Genomic DNA, 16,595 nt, shown 5'->3' on the forward strand with positions numbered 1-16,595 from the left:
GGTCCCTTTCAGCCATCTAACCGAACTCAGATCGATGACTCAGCATTTTTTGCGCATATGTGAACACTCCAACCGTACCTTTAAAGTGAACCGAACTGAGACCACCTCAGGAGGTGGTCTCAGTACGGTTCGCTAAAAATCAACGGTACGGTTCGCCTAATCTGCGTATTGTGAACAAAAAGCAAACTGGGTTCACTTCGCCTTTTTCACTGTAGTTTAACCTTCTTCATTTGCCGTAGTTGGTCACGTGACTGTACTGTAGCAGGGAAACTCAACTTCCTTTTGGAGCTTACCACAGCCGCTTTACAGTTCTCTGAACTTACTGACTGATGAGTCGGCCACAATAATATAACTATATATATATATATATATATATATATATATATATATATATATATATATATATATATATATAATTTATTTTCCTTAATCCGCACTATTTTGATCAAAGAATACAGCAGGGCAAGCATGGCAGCAGACATTTTGATTCAAGAGAAAACTACCCAGAATTCCGTGCACTGGGGGTCTGAGGGCTCTAGAGGACCTGGTGTGAACAGAAAGAGGACTGAGGCCCCATCAAAGCTTAACTGGACCAGAAAGAGAACCCAGTCCTCTTTGTAATAAATTCACAGTGTGAACACAAAAAGAACTGAGTTCTTTTTCTGTTGGTCCACTTTTTGGTCCACTTAAGGCCCGGTCCCACTGCACTTACAGATGCAAAGAGGATGTAAAACGTAAAAAAATCTTTGCCATCCGTTGGAAAACGCTATGCATCCATTGTGTACTCATTGCATACGTGCTTCATACGCTCTATCCATCGAGCATCCGTCCACTGTGATTTCATCCGCGCAAAAAGTTTTGAGCTGCACAAAACTTTTAGAACGGATGAACTTTCCGCCGTGTACGATGTAAATCCGCGACATATACGAGCAACAAACATTCTATGTCCGTTATCATCCGTTAAACGTCTGCTGTATCCTCTCTGCATCCTCTGGGCATCCTCGCAACTCACATCCGCTGCAGCTGAAAACGGAAAGAGGGAGGAAAGATAAGGTACATGAAACGTCTATTCATCGTTAGTAGCACGGAAATAGAAAGGATGTAAGCGTATGCATCTCATATATAAAGTATTCAAAACGGACAAAGCGTTTATATCTGGGATGTATCTCGTATATTTAGGATGTCTGGAGTATGTCTAGAGTATGTAGAAGGACACCTAGCGCAGTGAACGGTCTGCATCCGATATACATCCGCGCAACATCCCCTTTGTTTCCGTTAGGCGTACGTGATGCATCCCCTTCATCCGCTATGCATCCGCTCTTTCTGCTATGCGTCCGCTTCTCAGTTATCACCGGTAACCCCTTCGGAGCTGTCATCCACTTCCATCCGCTTTCATCCGCTAGGCTTCCTGTGAACATGCGTTTAACATCCCCGCTATATACTACCCATGTCCGTTCTTTTCCGTTCTGTTTTCGCCAATTTTCACCAATTTTGTCCATTTCTGGAGCGGATGAAAACGGATAGAGCCACCCCCGAAATTTTGCTCGTCCGCTGTGTCCTTTTTGCATACGTTTTGTGTCCATCGGCCAGTGGGACCGGGCCTTTAAAGAGGACTGAGTCTGGTTCCTTTAAAGGGGACCAGGTGTGAAAACACCCTTAATGTTCATGGAAGGAAGGAGTTTCCAGTGTCAGAAAATTTTCCGACATGTTCAGGAGAGAGAGAGAGAGGATATTACATGATCATGTGAAGATATGAAGTTTATCTTTGAGTGGTGAATGTATATATCGCAAGTGAGTGACGTGAACACGCAAAATATTTTCAACACAAGAAGATGTGCCACCATGTAATGCTCTTTATACTATCTGGACACATCCACAAAAAAAAATACACAAGTTAATCAAAAGAATTTAAATTTTGAACCGGTTCGCCATTTTAACAACACGCATCTAGTCAGTGGGAAAATATTGGGAGTGACATCATCCGAGTGAAATATCAGGAAATATGTCACTCAGATCTGCGATGGATTTCGTATGAAAAATGCGAATTTTTCAACACGAGAAGATAAACTTCATATCTTCAGTCCAGTGTGTGATTTTCTTTTTATATATTGACACAATCACAAACAAAAAGTCAAAACAATTCATCGATTTCCTCACCAGTGACAGATAGAGATTTATGTCACAGTGTTGGTTCTCCATGTCCCCAATGGAGCTTGGATGAAAAATACCAGTGGCGTATTTCCCAATAAAACACCCGTGTCTCGACAGACAGATAGATAGATAGATAGATAGATAGATAGATAGATAGATAGATAGATAGATAGATAGATAGATAGATAGGTTTTCTTTTCTTGTCATGAGTGGTGCTCTGTAATCAGGAGACGTTACGGTTTTAATGGAGTTCATGAAAGGAGTCTGCAGTGTCAGAAAGTTTTCCGACATGTTCAGGAGAAAGGAGTTTACACTCTGAGGTTTCTCACATAAAAAGAGAAGAGAATGAGATGAAACATCCGAATGACTGCTGATCACTACGGTAACAGAGCTGAGACCTTGTTCTTCTGTTAAATGTAGCTATAAAAAGTCAGACATTTCATTCTTTGACTCAAAAACTGCTACCGTTAGCAGGTTGCTGTGGTGGTGTCAAAGGAATAAAACACTCCATGACATGCTGCGATCGGAACTTAATCAACTTTGGTTTGGTAACAGGACGCATGGTGTTTTATTCCTGGCATGCTGTCTTGGACACGGTTTTGTGAGAAAGGAGAAAACCTTCACTCGGATCCTTTGATGGCACTTCAGAGAACCTTCGGTGATTTCGATCCTCAGACGAGTTCCTCAACAGCATCTTCTCTTCCAGTTGAAATCTCTTCCACTCCTCCACCTGATGGTAAAGTGCCTCGGCCCAGCGATGTGTGTTTTCATAAGTTTTAATTGGTTTGGTACCAGGGAGGCGACTTGGTGTCGGAGAAAGTGTCGACTCGCTTGTTCTTTTTTTGCTTTTCTTTGTAAAATAATGAAACCTTCCAGAAAAGAGATTGAATGAAGTGGTTGAGGGAGGGAAAGAGCCGGGGGAATTTGCTGAGTGCGTCATAGTGTGCAGCCCGTGGGAGAGATCGAAGATAAAGCGGATTTCAGTGCGCGTGTGTGTGGGGGGTGTTTGTAGTTTGTAGAGATGGAAGAAAGGTTGTCATGAGGATGAGTGCTTTCACACAGAATGCAAAGATTACACAGTGAAAAAGTGACCTTTTTCGCAGCGAGGTCGATTTTTCTGCGAAGAAATGCATCGACCAATCACGTCACGCGGAACGGATTTCACGTGGTGACGGAGGTGACAACCAGCAAAACAGCCACGAATGTAACGTGAGCATCTGCTGGACATCATCATCACTCGTGGCGTATTTCACCCGTGAACACACGACACAATCTTTCTCATCTTGAGTGAAAAAAATGCTCTCTTTCTTGAATGATCGTGTGTCAATAATTCCTGTCTTCACCACCACTCGGGACACTTCTGAAAGTCGAGACGTGGTGAAACGATCATGAAACAGAACTCGGAATATTAAAAATTATTACACATACAGGACACTTTTTCCATGGAAAAAAAACGTGTTCTGTTCTCTTCTAGCAGGTTTCTTGATGCCATGCAATATTGTTAACATATCTCTGATCCTCCGTCTATTACGCTGCTCTCCTCAATGGAGAATGAGCATGCAATATTGTTATAATATTCCACGTTGTCAAGACAACACGACGTCACACATCAGAGCTCATGTGAAGGTCCAGTGACAAAACTTTTCTGCTGTGCATGCGCACAATCATTTCTTTGTCAGCCGGGAAAGAGAGAAGACGAGGCTAATCCGGTGCTACTGCTAGGATTAGCGATGCTATAATTAAGCACCTAAATAAATAAACCAAAAACTGAAACGGAAGACGCATCGAACACCCGAAAGGCTCCCAAAACTTCATTAGATATACTTCATGCATATTTACAAGAGAAAAACAAACCAACGGACATCGAGAAACTGGAAAAGAAACACATCGGAGATGTAAAACTTCTACGCTGGTGAGTGAATGTGACAGTACTGCTTCGTTAAAAGCGGAAGATTTTGAGAGAATTTTGGCTGCCAGGTCGCTCCGTTGTGTGTAGTTGTCGATGTTGATTTTAAAAGTAACTAAGTAAATTAAACAGGGAAAATAATAATATTATAATATTCAGCTTGACTGCACTAGCATTGGCCTTCGCTAACACTACACTAGCTAGAATGTAACTGGACTGCTGCGCTAACAGCACCAAGTCACAGGTAAGCTAGCGTTGGCCTTCGAGAATGCTGATGTGGAGTGTGTATGTATAATACTACTACTAATAATAATAATAATGGCTTTTTTCATGGTCTATCAGATATATTCCATTCAGCTACTCATCTTCGACTCGTTCAGTATCATGCTAACTGAATGGAATATATCTGATAGACCACTCAACACCAGCCAGTATTCTTTAAACATATTCCGGTGTGTATATTCTGCATGTGAAAATTTCGCACGTGAATTTTTCTCATTTTTTCATCGCAATTTCATGTCGTATTCGGTGTGGAACCAGATCATTAACACAGGTGGGTTTCCCAAAAGCCTCTTAACACTAAGAGCATCTTAATTCTGAGAGAGAGAGAGAGAGAGAGTGCATGCTCATTGTGCTGCTTGCTCTACCATTTAACAATGATCTTTGTGCCGTGATGTTTTTGGGAAACTCAGGCCAGATCATGTCTCAGCTCCGCTTCCTGGTAATAAACCGTGTCTTAGATCTCGCATCACATCCGTCCACAGCACCGTTTCCAGAATGTTACCTCAACAATAATTTTTTGTCGCCTTGCTTTACGTTGCGTTTGTTTGTGTGCTGAGATCACAGGCAAGGTTTCATTCTGATGACTCTCCCATGCAGATCTGCACACGACTCGTTTATCACCATGTTCCTGTCCTTGTTGGTGGAATTATTCAAATATTTCAACAATGAAATATCAGTGTTGTGTTGAGTTTTGAGTCACGCAGCAGATTCGCTACATTCTTGTGATCTTTTGACTCAGTGACCAATTTTTGTTCTCGTGTGACGTGATGCTGAAGTTTTAACGACTCTGTGGCACTAAATTCCTGCATTCTGAATAAAAACTCAGAGATGAAAGAACGACTCAGGCGAACATCTTGAACACACAGACTTGATGTGGATCCAAACCCGGATTGCTCGCTGATGTTTTCGCTCAAAACGAAGCCTTGATGATGATTTGAAAGAAGTTCTGAGTGAGAAACTGAAGTTTCTTCATCTTAATCTTAATTAGCTTGTTAATAGAAATGTATCACTCTTCAATGAAATCTTTGTTGCAAAAAATAGCACCAGAAATCTCCAAACACACTGAATTTCTCCCTGATGGCCTCCTGAGAGCCTCTCCAGAGGAAACCCTTCTGTTCCTCATAATTAAGAGATTTCTTGAGCACCAGCAGCTCTTCGTCGAGCTTTAATGCACTGTACCTCCTGGAGGCTAATCCCAGCTCCCGGCGGCTCCCCAACGCGTTTCAGTCCTTCACTCGTTCATGTTCCATACTCACCATCCTTATTCCTCTGAACAAACGATGTGGAGGTGTTCATGCTACACATCATAATCCTTGAATTTCATCTGAAAAACGATTTAAATTAGAAACAGGAAGTGCTTTATGTGCATGTACAAGGCTGAAAATGATTATCACGCCTCGTAACTCGATGATTCGACATGTCTGAAAGGCTTCAGCTCGTCAGCTCTGTGACTGAGAAGAGTCTGCTCTCTCTCTGTCTGTCTCTCTTGAATTAATCTCCTCTCCAACAGCAACTCCACTGAAGGAGGAGGAACCTACATCAAAAAGTGCTGCAAGGGCTTCTGCATCGACATTCTCAAAAAGATCGCCAGGAACGTCAAGTTCACCTACGACCTTTACCTGGTGACCAACGGGAAGCATGGCAAGAAGATCAACAACGTGTGGAACGGCATGGTGGGAGAGGTGAGGAGAAAAAAAACATCTCTTTGAGCTCAAGTTCAAAATGAAAAAAAGAAAAATTTTATTTGATTCCATGCAGTGTCTCAATCGGAGCGAAATTAACATTTTTCATCAAATATTTTGGGGAAAAATAAAGAAAAAGATAAAATTAGGATTCACTGAATGTTTATGCATGTTCATTATTTTTTTTATTTAAAAATACAAAAATTGGATTTGAAGTCGAACCCAACACAAGCAGATTGTTTCATCAGAAATAATCACTTTTTAAAAATTAATTAATTTATCACCTTTTAATTTTTTAAAAGTTGGTTTTGAGCAAAAAAAAAATTCAGAATCAAACTCACGTACAAAAAAACCCCTTTTTTAAAAAAGAAAAAAAAATTAAATGAATGCTCCTCCAAACAAACAAACAAACAAACAAACAAACAAACAAACAAACAAACAAATTACTTAATTATTTATTTATTATCTAAATCATGTAATTGGTTTGGTTTGCACTGAATTTGATTTTAAAAAGTATTAAAAATAAGAAGGATGTTTTTTAATGAAGGAGGAAAATACAAAATCAGATCCAGTATCTGACTCTGAAGATTTAAAAATTAATCATAAACTATCCTTTTCACTTCACTTTCTCAAAACAATATTTTTTAAATTAAAAATTCCATTTGGTTATTTGATTTGACAGATTTTTGTACTTCAGTAAGCCAAAAAAAATTATTTATTATATAAGATTTTTTTAAACTCACTTTATCCAAAAAATAATATTTTGTTTAATTTAAAAACATTTTACCTGAATAAGTTTAAAAAAAAAAAGTCAAACTAGAAGCCAGATATGAACAATGGTATAAAATTAACCCTTTACTTCCCTGAATCTGGTAGTGTATTTTAGGAAAATGATTTTTTTTTAATCTGTTCACTAACTTCATAATAATTATCAACAAAATATTTTCATAATTATTATAATGACTCAGAGAGCAGGAACATGAATAAATGTGAATATGATGAGCTGAAGCTCTTTCTGCTGCGATTTGTTGCTTGTTTAAAGGTTAAAGAATGACTTTATTCGTGCTTGCACTGACAGAAAGCTCATTCAAGACAGTTAGCATCATGCTAATGAGTGCATGCTAACAAGCACGCAGCAGTTTTTCTTCGCTGCCGTGTTTCTAGGATGTGTTCGTGCTGAATAAAATATAATAACACAGGCGGAGTAAATATCAGATCTGTTCTGGAGAAAAAAAAAGTGGCGAGTCGACGGTAGCTTTGAAATGAGAAACCATTCATCTCTGTCTCTTGGAAGTGATTTAGCAACAGACGGCGTCCGATAGCGAGCGGTCGCGCAAGTGGTGACGTGATTTAGCATTTTATTCAGTGACCAAATTGATCTGATCCGCAATGCAGCTGGGAAACTAAATGAGATATGAGTGGCTCTGTGTGTGTGTGTGTGTGTGTGTGTGTGTGTGTGTGTGTGTAGTTGCTCAGTGTGTAAAGTTTGAAGCCTTTGTTTCCCGCTGCAGGTGGTGTATAAGAAAGCCGTCATGGCCGTGGGCTCGCTGACGATCAATGAGGAACGCTCAGAGGTCATCGATTTCTCCGTTCCCTTCGTGGAGACCGGGATTAGTGTGATGGTGTCCCGCAGCAACGGCACTGTCTCTCCCTCTGCCTTTCTGGGTCATTTTCCACACAAACACACTCACACCTTCAAAAAGTCTTCCTGAAATTTAAATATGTACAGAGCCCTCCATAATTATTGGCACCCCTTGTAAAGATTAGTAAAAAGGGTTTAAAAAAATCCACCTTTAGGTGAAGTCGCTTCATCTCACACTGAAAAAATGAGAAAAATCCGACCTTTACTTGAAATAAATTTATTCACAGAAAAACAAATCCCTCATCAAGAAAGAATTATTTTTTATATACAGTACTGTGCAAAAGCCTTTGGCCCCCTTCTTTCATACAAACTTTGTTCTAGATTTCTATTTTATGGCTTCTATGTTATTGAGTCAAAACATTACAAAAACATTTTTTCCCAGCATGAAATTAAGCGTTACAGAAAAAAACATTTGTTGATATCTGAGCAGCATATTCCATAAGAGAGCATTTTTCAGATTAAAAAAGAAAACATAATGAAGGCTGCTGGGTTTTGGTGTAAAATGAAGAAGTGAGTGTGACAGTCAAAGTGTCCAGAAGAACTGCGGCTGGTTCTGGAAGATGCTCAGAAAAACCTACAGATCATTTCCACATAAAACTGACCTCACTGGACCTCAGACTAAAGCGAAGGGAATTTCGTCTCACACCAAATACTGACTTTGTTTCATTTACTGCGGCTCACCGATTACTGTTTATAGTATTTTTTCATGTTGAAACATTCAGGGGGTGGAGACAATGATGTGAACAGATATGGAATCAATTTTGTGCCAAAATGTTCATACAATACTTTTGAAATATCAAACAAAAATGACAAATCAAAATACAAAAAAACAAAAAAAAAGTCTTTTTTTTTAGACTGGCAAACAAATTATTTGTGTAATCATGCAAAATATCAGTCTATTACTCTTCAGAAACCTTTTATTTTTGTTCCGCATCTTTCTCAGTTTTGTTTGACGTAATTTATTTTGGTTGCGATTCCAGCTTTCTCGTTTGCGCTCCCTGACTTTTTGCTTGCAGTTTTGGCACAAACTTCACGTGTGGGTGGGCTGTCCAGGAATGCATTCCCATTGGCTAACTTGTGTTTGACTGACAGCTACGCTCAGCCATTCCCTACTCGGATTCTGGCGGACTGTTTGACGAGTGACCGATCCATTGACGGTAAACAAGGATCGAGTGGACTTCAGTGGCGACTATGATATTGAATTTACACTTTGTTGAATTAATTCAGTATCATAGTCGCCACTGAAGTCCACTCCATCCTTGTTTACCGTCAATGGATCGGTCACTCGTCAAACAGTCCGCCAGAATCCGAGTAGGGAATGGCCGCACCAGCCTCTGGGGGAATTGCTGAGTGTAGCTGTCAGTCAAACACAAGTTAGCCAATGGGAATGCATTCCTGAACAGCCCACCCACACGTGAAGTTTGTGCCAAAACTGCAAGCAAAAAGTCAGGGAGCGCAAACGAGAAAGCTGGAATCGCAACCAAAATAAATTACGTCAAACAAAACTGAGAAAGACGCAGAACAAAAATAAAAGGTTTCTGAAGAGTAATAGACTGATATTTTGCACGATTATACGAATAATTTGTTTGACAGTCTAAAAAAATTGACTTTTTTTCTTTTTTTGTATTTTGATTTGTCATTTTTGTTTGATATTTCAAAAGTATTGTATGAACATTTTGGCACAAAATTGATTCCATAAACAGACTGTGACATCACAACATCATGTCTGATTCTGTAAATTAATTAATAGTGGATTACGACGTGGTCCATGGAAACCTTTCGCCACAAAACCTGCGATATCACAAATGAAGTTAGCAAATGTAAATCATGGACAAAGTCGTGGTTTGGTTGCCATGGTAACATTAAATGCCTCGTCACAAATGCTGTCTGGTTTATTCCCAGCTAGCGAGCTCATCGTGATTTTAGACATGGAGACAAACGATTTAAGGAGTGTTTCCTTACGAGCACGTTTGCATATTCATCAGCATGCATATGCACTGATCTGGGACATAATACACAATAAAGCCACTGGAGTCATTTCACAGACATAAAAATGAAACAATAAATGTTATTATTTAATTATGTTTTAATGTTCGTGATATAAGGAGGACTTGAATTTGTGAATTACAAGTGGTCATTTTGCATATTTATGTATATTCGTCAATCTGGGAGGAGGAACATGGAGAATTGATACCAGTCCATTTTTTAAGAGACAAATCAAAAGAGGGGAGGGAGTTTTATTCAATAATTTCTGTTTGTAGATAAATGATTTTGAATAGTTTAAAGATGTTAATTTATTCTTGAATAATAAGAAATTAATTTTTGACAGATGTTAATGAAATTATCATGAGGAAATTACTCTTGTAGATATTTTCCTTTTCTGATTTGTTTTAGAGCCCTTCAGTGCCTCCGTGTGGGTGATGATGTTCGTCATGCTGCTCCTGGTCACCGCCATGGCCGTCTTCATGTTTGAGTACATCAGTCCTCTGGGCTTTAACAGGAACCTGGCCCAGGGCAAAGGTACCGTAATGACCCCTTCCTGCAGCGGCTCTTCACTCAGAAGTCCTGAGAGTCACAGAAAGCTGCTCAATTATAAACTCCTTCAAAGGAAAGCTTCGTATATGAGTATCTACTCCAAGTGAGGAAGGAAGAGAGAACATCACGCTCACAGACGTGCGACGAAATCAGAAATAACAGATGAGCTGGAAAACACCTCATGCAATGTGAATGACTCCAGGTAGAAGATGGCCACTGGGCAACAAATACTAAATTGTCCATCTGAATGAAGATATTTTTATTAACATACCTGTCAGCCAATCAGAAATTAGCAAGAACTCGTGATAAAATAATGAGCTTTTTAAAAAAAACTCTTTTCTGATTGAGGACGAGGGAATTGTTTGATCCATAGTCCTGTGTGTTCGTGTCGAGACTCCATCGATTTTATTGCATGTTCACTTTTCTGGCGGAAAGCTTCAGAATCTCCACCAACATTAAAACAGTCAGTACATGAAATGATGTTGATGTTTTCCTCTGGACATTATTGAGGTACAGAACTCATTCCTGAGAGCGATATACGCCTCAATAAGCATGAGGTTTATTCAACTCTCTGACAAATCAAAGTGCCAGAAAAGGAGTGTATTGTTGTTGTTGTTTTTTGGAGTAATTATTTCTTCGAGGAACCAAACAGTTATTCCACGAAATCGAGTCATACATGAGCTAAGAGCTGAAGAGGTGCATAGCACCGAGTTGTCTGTAAACCATCTGCGATGAGATTGAGTGGAATAACTTTTATTCTATCCACATTCACTGGATTTTGAGAAACAGAGCATTTTTATTTTTATTCTTTGCAAATTCGATAAATAAAAACTTGATTCAAAACATCCGACAAAATCATTTCCGCTTAGAATGTAAACAAACCGGTGAAATGACAGGAGCAGTTTGTGAAAAATGTGATAATAATAATTCTTGAAAAATAAAAAAAGATGCGTTCTTACCATCAAATGCTTTCCTTCCATATTTACCTCACCCGCGATGGAGTAAGCGGAGTGAGGGATTGTAATCAGTGCGGTTTGTTTGTTTGTCTGTCTGTCTGTTAACAATCTAGCGTCTAGACAATTGCACCAGTTGACTTCAAATTTTCGGGGTCGGTGGGCAATGGTCTGTAGATTACCTGATGAAATTTTGGGGGTAATCGGATCAAGGTGAAGGTCAAGGTCACTGGAAAGGTCAACCTTTCGGTCAAAACATATTTTCCATTATAACTCAAAAACAGTTGCTGATAGGCAGATGTTTACTATTATGAGCATATAGGAACTCCCATATGGCCTTTCATTTGGCACTATGATCTTTGACCTTGAGTGACCTTGAAAGGTCAAACTCAAGGTCAGATTTTTTAGAGAGCTGTAACTTGAAAACGGTTGATGGTAGACAGATATTTATCATTATCAACTTATAGGAAGTGCCATATGGGCTTTCATTTGGCACCATGACCTTTGACCTTGAATGACTTTGAAATGTCAAGCTCAAGGTCATGGATTTTCATAGGATTGTAACCTGACAGCTGATGATTGAGAAATATTACCATTATCAACAATAAGGTATAAAATAAGTGCTGCTGGGTGAGGTTTGTTTTGCCTGGAAACATTTGTTTGTTGCTTTTTTTTGTATTTTTTGGGGTTTTGTTTTCGAGTTGAGTTTTTATTTTGTCCTCAGTTGGTTCAACAACGTGCTCTGCCATTTTGTTTTTCTCTCCTCATAGTATATGAGCTGATAGCCTCGTATCTGTTTAGAGTAGCCAATCAGAGCACACGATTGCTCATATCCAGTGAATGTGGACAGAATGATTTTTTTAATTCCCAAAAGAACCGTTTTTGTTGTTGTGGTTGCTACAAGAAACTCATCTCATCTCATTATCTCTAGCCGCTTTATCCTGTTCTACAGGGTCGCAGGCGAGCTGGAGCCTATCCCAGCTGACTACGGGCGAAAGGCGGGGTTCACCCTGGACAAGTCGCCAGGTCATCACAGGGCTGACACATAGACACAGACAACCATTCACACTCACATTCACACCTACGGTCAATTTAGAGTCACCAGTTAACCTAACCTGCATGTCTTTGGACTGTGGGGGAAACCGGAGCACCCGGAGGAAACCCACGCGGACACGGGGAGAACATGCAAACTCCACACAGAAAGGCCCTCGCCGGCCACGGGGCTCGAACCCGGACCTTCTTGCTGTGAGGCGACAGCGCTAACCACTATACCACCGTGCCGCCCGCTACAAGAAACTGAATAATCATTTTCGACAAGAAAGATAGTTCTACTCATTTTTTAATTTGGAACGATCCATCAATCAAAAGTGAAACCCCAAGTGAGTTCTTGGATGACGTCACGTCCATTCATCGTACCTTTATTTTCAACAGAGCAGCACCTACTCAGACAGGAGCCTCTTTTTTTGAGGGAAGTTTGGGCGCAGAGGGTTCCTTTTCAGAAGCAGTTCCAAGTCGAGCTCTTTTAGAAAGATTAAAATCCTTAATTCGCTAAAAAACAGCCGACCTCAAGTCCTGTAGTTTCATCCAAAGTGAGGATTATCCTGGAGATCACCAGCCATGTGCTTGATGCGTTTTGTGCCAAACCTCCTTCAGTCTCCGCCGACTCTTACACTGTCAATGATGAGCCAAAGAAATTCAAACCCTTCCCCCTTTCTCTCTCTCCCTCCCTCCCTCCCTCCCTCCCTCCCTCCCTCATTCATTCATCCAAATTCCAATCCGAAACAACATGTGAGATTCTTTTTGATGCACAAAATGGTTTCGTCTTTGGACTCAAAGCAGAAAAACTCCCTCAGCCACAGTGCTGTTGAGTTCTGGATTCTGATTGGTCAGATTAACATGATATAAAAGCAGCTCTGAATGTACGTCAGTCGCTCATTTGTGTTGTAACAAAATAAACGTGAGTTTTCTGGAAGGAGACGTTGATGGAACGTTGATGGAAGGAGTCTCCAGTGTCAGTGCGAAATGAGAACAGGAATTTCACAGATGTTAAATGTAACTATAAAAGGATTAAAAAAAAACATTGTTCGATTTGTCAAACTGTTGTGGTATTGGAGGAATAAAGAATAAAGCACTTCAGGATGAACGTCAGTCATCATCAGTGCAACTCTGCTTCATTACCCCATCGTGGAATTGATTATTTTCCTGAAACAGAATGACACATTAAGAGTGTATTAATTATTCTTGATTCCTTGATAACAATAACAACACTCAGCAATGATTTATTCAGTTTTTCCCCCTTCTACCCTGGGCATAAACAGCAGTTAAAATGATTATTGAATGCTGAATGCTACCTCAGCGTTTTTACCTCTGGCACCAGGGCAGCGTTCGTTATTCCAGAGCAACTTCCTGTGACCGAGCAAATCGATTAAAAGCATCAATTTGATGTCCTTGCAGAATTGTAATTCCTGAAGCAGAAGTTGAGTTGATTGATCTTGAGTGTGTCGTCTTTCAGACCCGCACGGACCCTCGTTCACCATGGGCAAGGCGGTGTGGCTGCTCTGGGGTCTGGTTTTCAACAACTCCGTCCCTGTACAGAACCCGAAAGGTACCACCAGCAAGTTCATCGTGTCCGTGTGGGCCTTCTTCGCCGTCATCTTCCTCGCCAGCTACACTGCCAACCTGGCTGCCTTCATGATCCAGGAGGAGTTCGTGGACCAGGTGACTGGGCTGAGCGACAACAAGGTACGACTCTGTTCCTGGAAGACGTTTTCAGTTTCAGGTCATATCACCTGACTTGACTAAATTACTCACGTAACAGGAAATGTGTCAAGGGAAAAATGACTTGAGTGACTGATTGATTTACAAATGACTTTTTTTTTGCACATGTCCAACTGACACAGCTAATCTGGACATGTTCCGTAACTGGCAAATGTTGCAGTTTGTTCGGGTCAACAACAGGAAACGGTCGCTACTGAACATCAACGTGACATCTCAAGTTTATCTTTCATACTTTAAAGCATGAAAAGATCAAGCGAGTTTGTGTTGCTCACTCAGTTTGCTGTGTAACCTGTTCATTTCTGTGTAATGTCATCGATATAAGGCGCTTTCGGATCATCATTCTTAGGTTCTCGTAGTTGGAGGAAGTTTGCCCTTTTTTTGCACGACCTGAGAATAATCATAGGTCTTAGAACGCCATTTTGAGGGACCTCAGTGTAGCTTCTTTCCCAACACAAGATGAAGCATGAGTGATGTCAATGTCCACTGATTGGTCAAACACAGGAGCCAGTGCAGCACATGCAACCGCCGTTTTTGAAAATCCGTGTAAAACTCTAACCGTGTGAACAGCTCTTCATGTTAGCATTTAAAAATAAAAAATAAACAGACAAATGGACGGAGAGTGAAGCCCAGGTTCAGTTGAGCACGCATGCGATGGAGGAAACACAGCGCGATTTTGTTATGTCTGAGCCAAATCTAAAAATCTTCGCAAGTATTTCCTGCTAATATCACACGAGCAAGCCGGTTTACATCACTTCGGCGTTCCTATGAGCAGAAACAAAATAAAAGGCCTTGAAGGTGTGTCGTTCTTGGTGGAGCCCCCCAACGGGCCATTCCTCTCTCTCAGGAAGTCCCGAGAACTGTTTGGTCCGAAAGTGCCCATAGCCACGGCTTTCAGTTTGCATCATATCGTGAGCAGATCATTATCATGCTGTTTCCTCTGAAGCACTTAAAACTTCAGATTGATCATTTGGATCAGGGATGATCCACTGTCCCCACTGTCTCCTCTATCTCCACTGTCCCCACTGTCTCCTCTATCTCCACTGTCCCCACTGTCTCCTCTATCTCCACTGTCTCCTCTATCTCCACTCTCCCCACTGTCTCCTCTATCTCCACTGTCCCCACTGTCTCCTCTATCTCCACTGTCTCCTCTATCTCCATTGTCTCCTCTATCTCCACTCTCCCCTCTATCTCCACTCTCCCCACTGTCTCCTCTATCTCCACTCTCCCCACTGTCTCCTCTATCTCCACTGTCCCCACTGTCTCCTCTATCTCCACTGTCTCCTCTATCTCCATTGTTTCCTCTATCTCCACTCTCCCCTCTATCTCCACTCTCCCCACTGTCTCCTCTATCTCCACTGTCCCCACTGTCTCCTCTATCTCCACTGTCTCCTCTATCTCCACTGTCTCCTCTATCTCCACTCTCCCCACTGTCTCCTCTATCTCCACTCTCCCCACTGTCTCCTCTGTCTTCACTCTCCTCACTGTCTCCTCTGTCCCCACTGTCTCCTCTACCTCCACTGTCCCCAATGTCTCCACTGTCTCTGCTGTCCCCACTGCAGGGTGTCCGCGGAGTCTAAAAAAGTCTAAAAAAGTCTAAAATTACACATTTTCAATTTTAGGCCTAAAAAAGTCTAAAATACAGAGATATTTTGCACTGTTGGTCTAAAATCTCATTTGGGCAATTTAAGACCTAGGTTACGTGCAGAATTATTCTGCACGTAAAAAATCTTCCCGGAAGTTCCTTTCAGCACCTAAATGTCACCCGGGATTGGTTAGCATCTAGGTGCTGAAAGGAACTTCCGGGAAGATTTTCTAGTTTCGGTTGTGTTGCCAGATTGGGCGGTTTTAAGTGCGTTTTAGCGGGTTTTGAACATATTTTGGGCTGGAAAACGTCAGCAGTATCTGGCAACACTGCCGGCGGGAAGATTTCCTAGTTCCAGTTTACAGCGCTGACTCAGTTCATGCAATTGCTGGTGTTGCGTAGGCTACCGTGTAAGCTCTGTCAATTTCAGCGACAAATTAAAAATGGAAGCGGACGAATTGGTTCCTAAAAGAACTAGTAAGGGGTCAGTCATCTGGCATTTTTTTGGATATCACGAGGAGGACGTGGAACAGCAAATGCCAGTTTGTAAAGTGTGCAAAAAAAAAAACTGTCATCACGAAAGGCAGCAGCACTACAAATATGTTCCATCACCTGAAACTCACCTGGTACAGTATGAAGAGTCTCTTAAATTCCAAACTACTTGCCCACGAGCTAAAACCCCCCACGAGCTAAACAAATGACCATAGCGGCCTCTTTCTCCAAAGCCCCCCCCCCCCCCCCCCCCCCCCATATGAGAAACCGAGTCAGAGATGGAGAGCTATAACGGATGCAATCACTAACGTCATTGCCGAAGACATGATCCCAATTAGTATAGTGGAAAAAAACAGGCTTTCAAAAATTACTAAACACCCTCGATCCCAAATATGAGTTGCCTGGTCGCAGACATTTTACAGAGAAGGCAATACTGGAATTATACACATCTGAGAGGCAGAGCCAGAAAACACTCAGTTCAAAAGTGTGCAAAGAGAAAAATGATGTTTTGCAGATCTCTCTCTTCTCTCCCTCAATCTCTCTCTCTATTGTGAATGTTCCAGTGATTCTCAGTAGTCAGGTTAATAGCTTG

At 41.0% G+C, this 16,595-nt stretch overlaps 1 protein-coding gene across 1 annotated transcript in view; it reads left to right on the plus strand.

The window, feature by feature from the left end:
* The window catches only part of grin2aa (glutamate receptor, ionotropic, N-methyl D-aspartate 2A, a), a 204,618-nt gene that overhangs the window by 167,829 nt on the left and 20,194 nt on the right, over window positions 1-16,595 (plus strand). The window contains exons 5-8 of the mRNA XM_060901097.1: window positions 5,850-6,021; window positions 7,533-7,686; window positions 10,058-10,183; window positions 13,664-13,893. Coding sequence (XP_060757080.1) covers window positions 5,850-6,021; window positions 7,533-7,686; window positions 10,058-10,183; window positions 13,664-13,893 — 682 coding nt within the window. The remainder of the gene's footprint in view (window positions 1-5,849; window positions 6,022-7,532; window positions 7,687-10,057; window positions 10,184-13,663; window positions 13,894-16,595) is intronic.

This window comes from Neoarius graeffei, chromosome 20, assembly GCF_027579695.1.
Source record: "Neoarius graeffei isolate fNeoGra1 chromosome 20, fNeoGra1.pri, whole genome shotgun sequence".
In the NCBI taxonomy this organism is placed as follows: domain Eukaryota; kingdom Metazoa; phylum Chordata; class Actinopteri; order Siluriformes; family Ariidae; genus Neoarius; species Neoarius graeffei.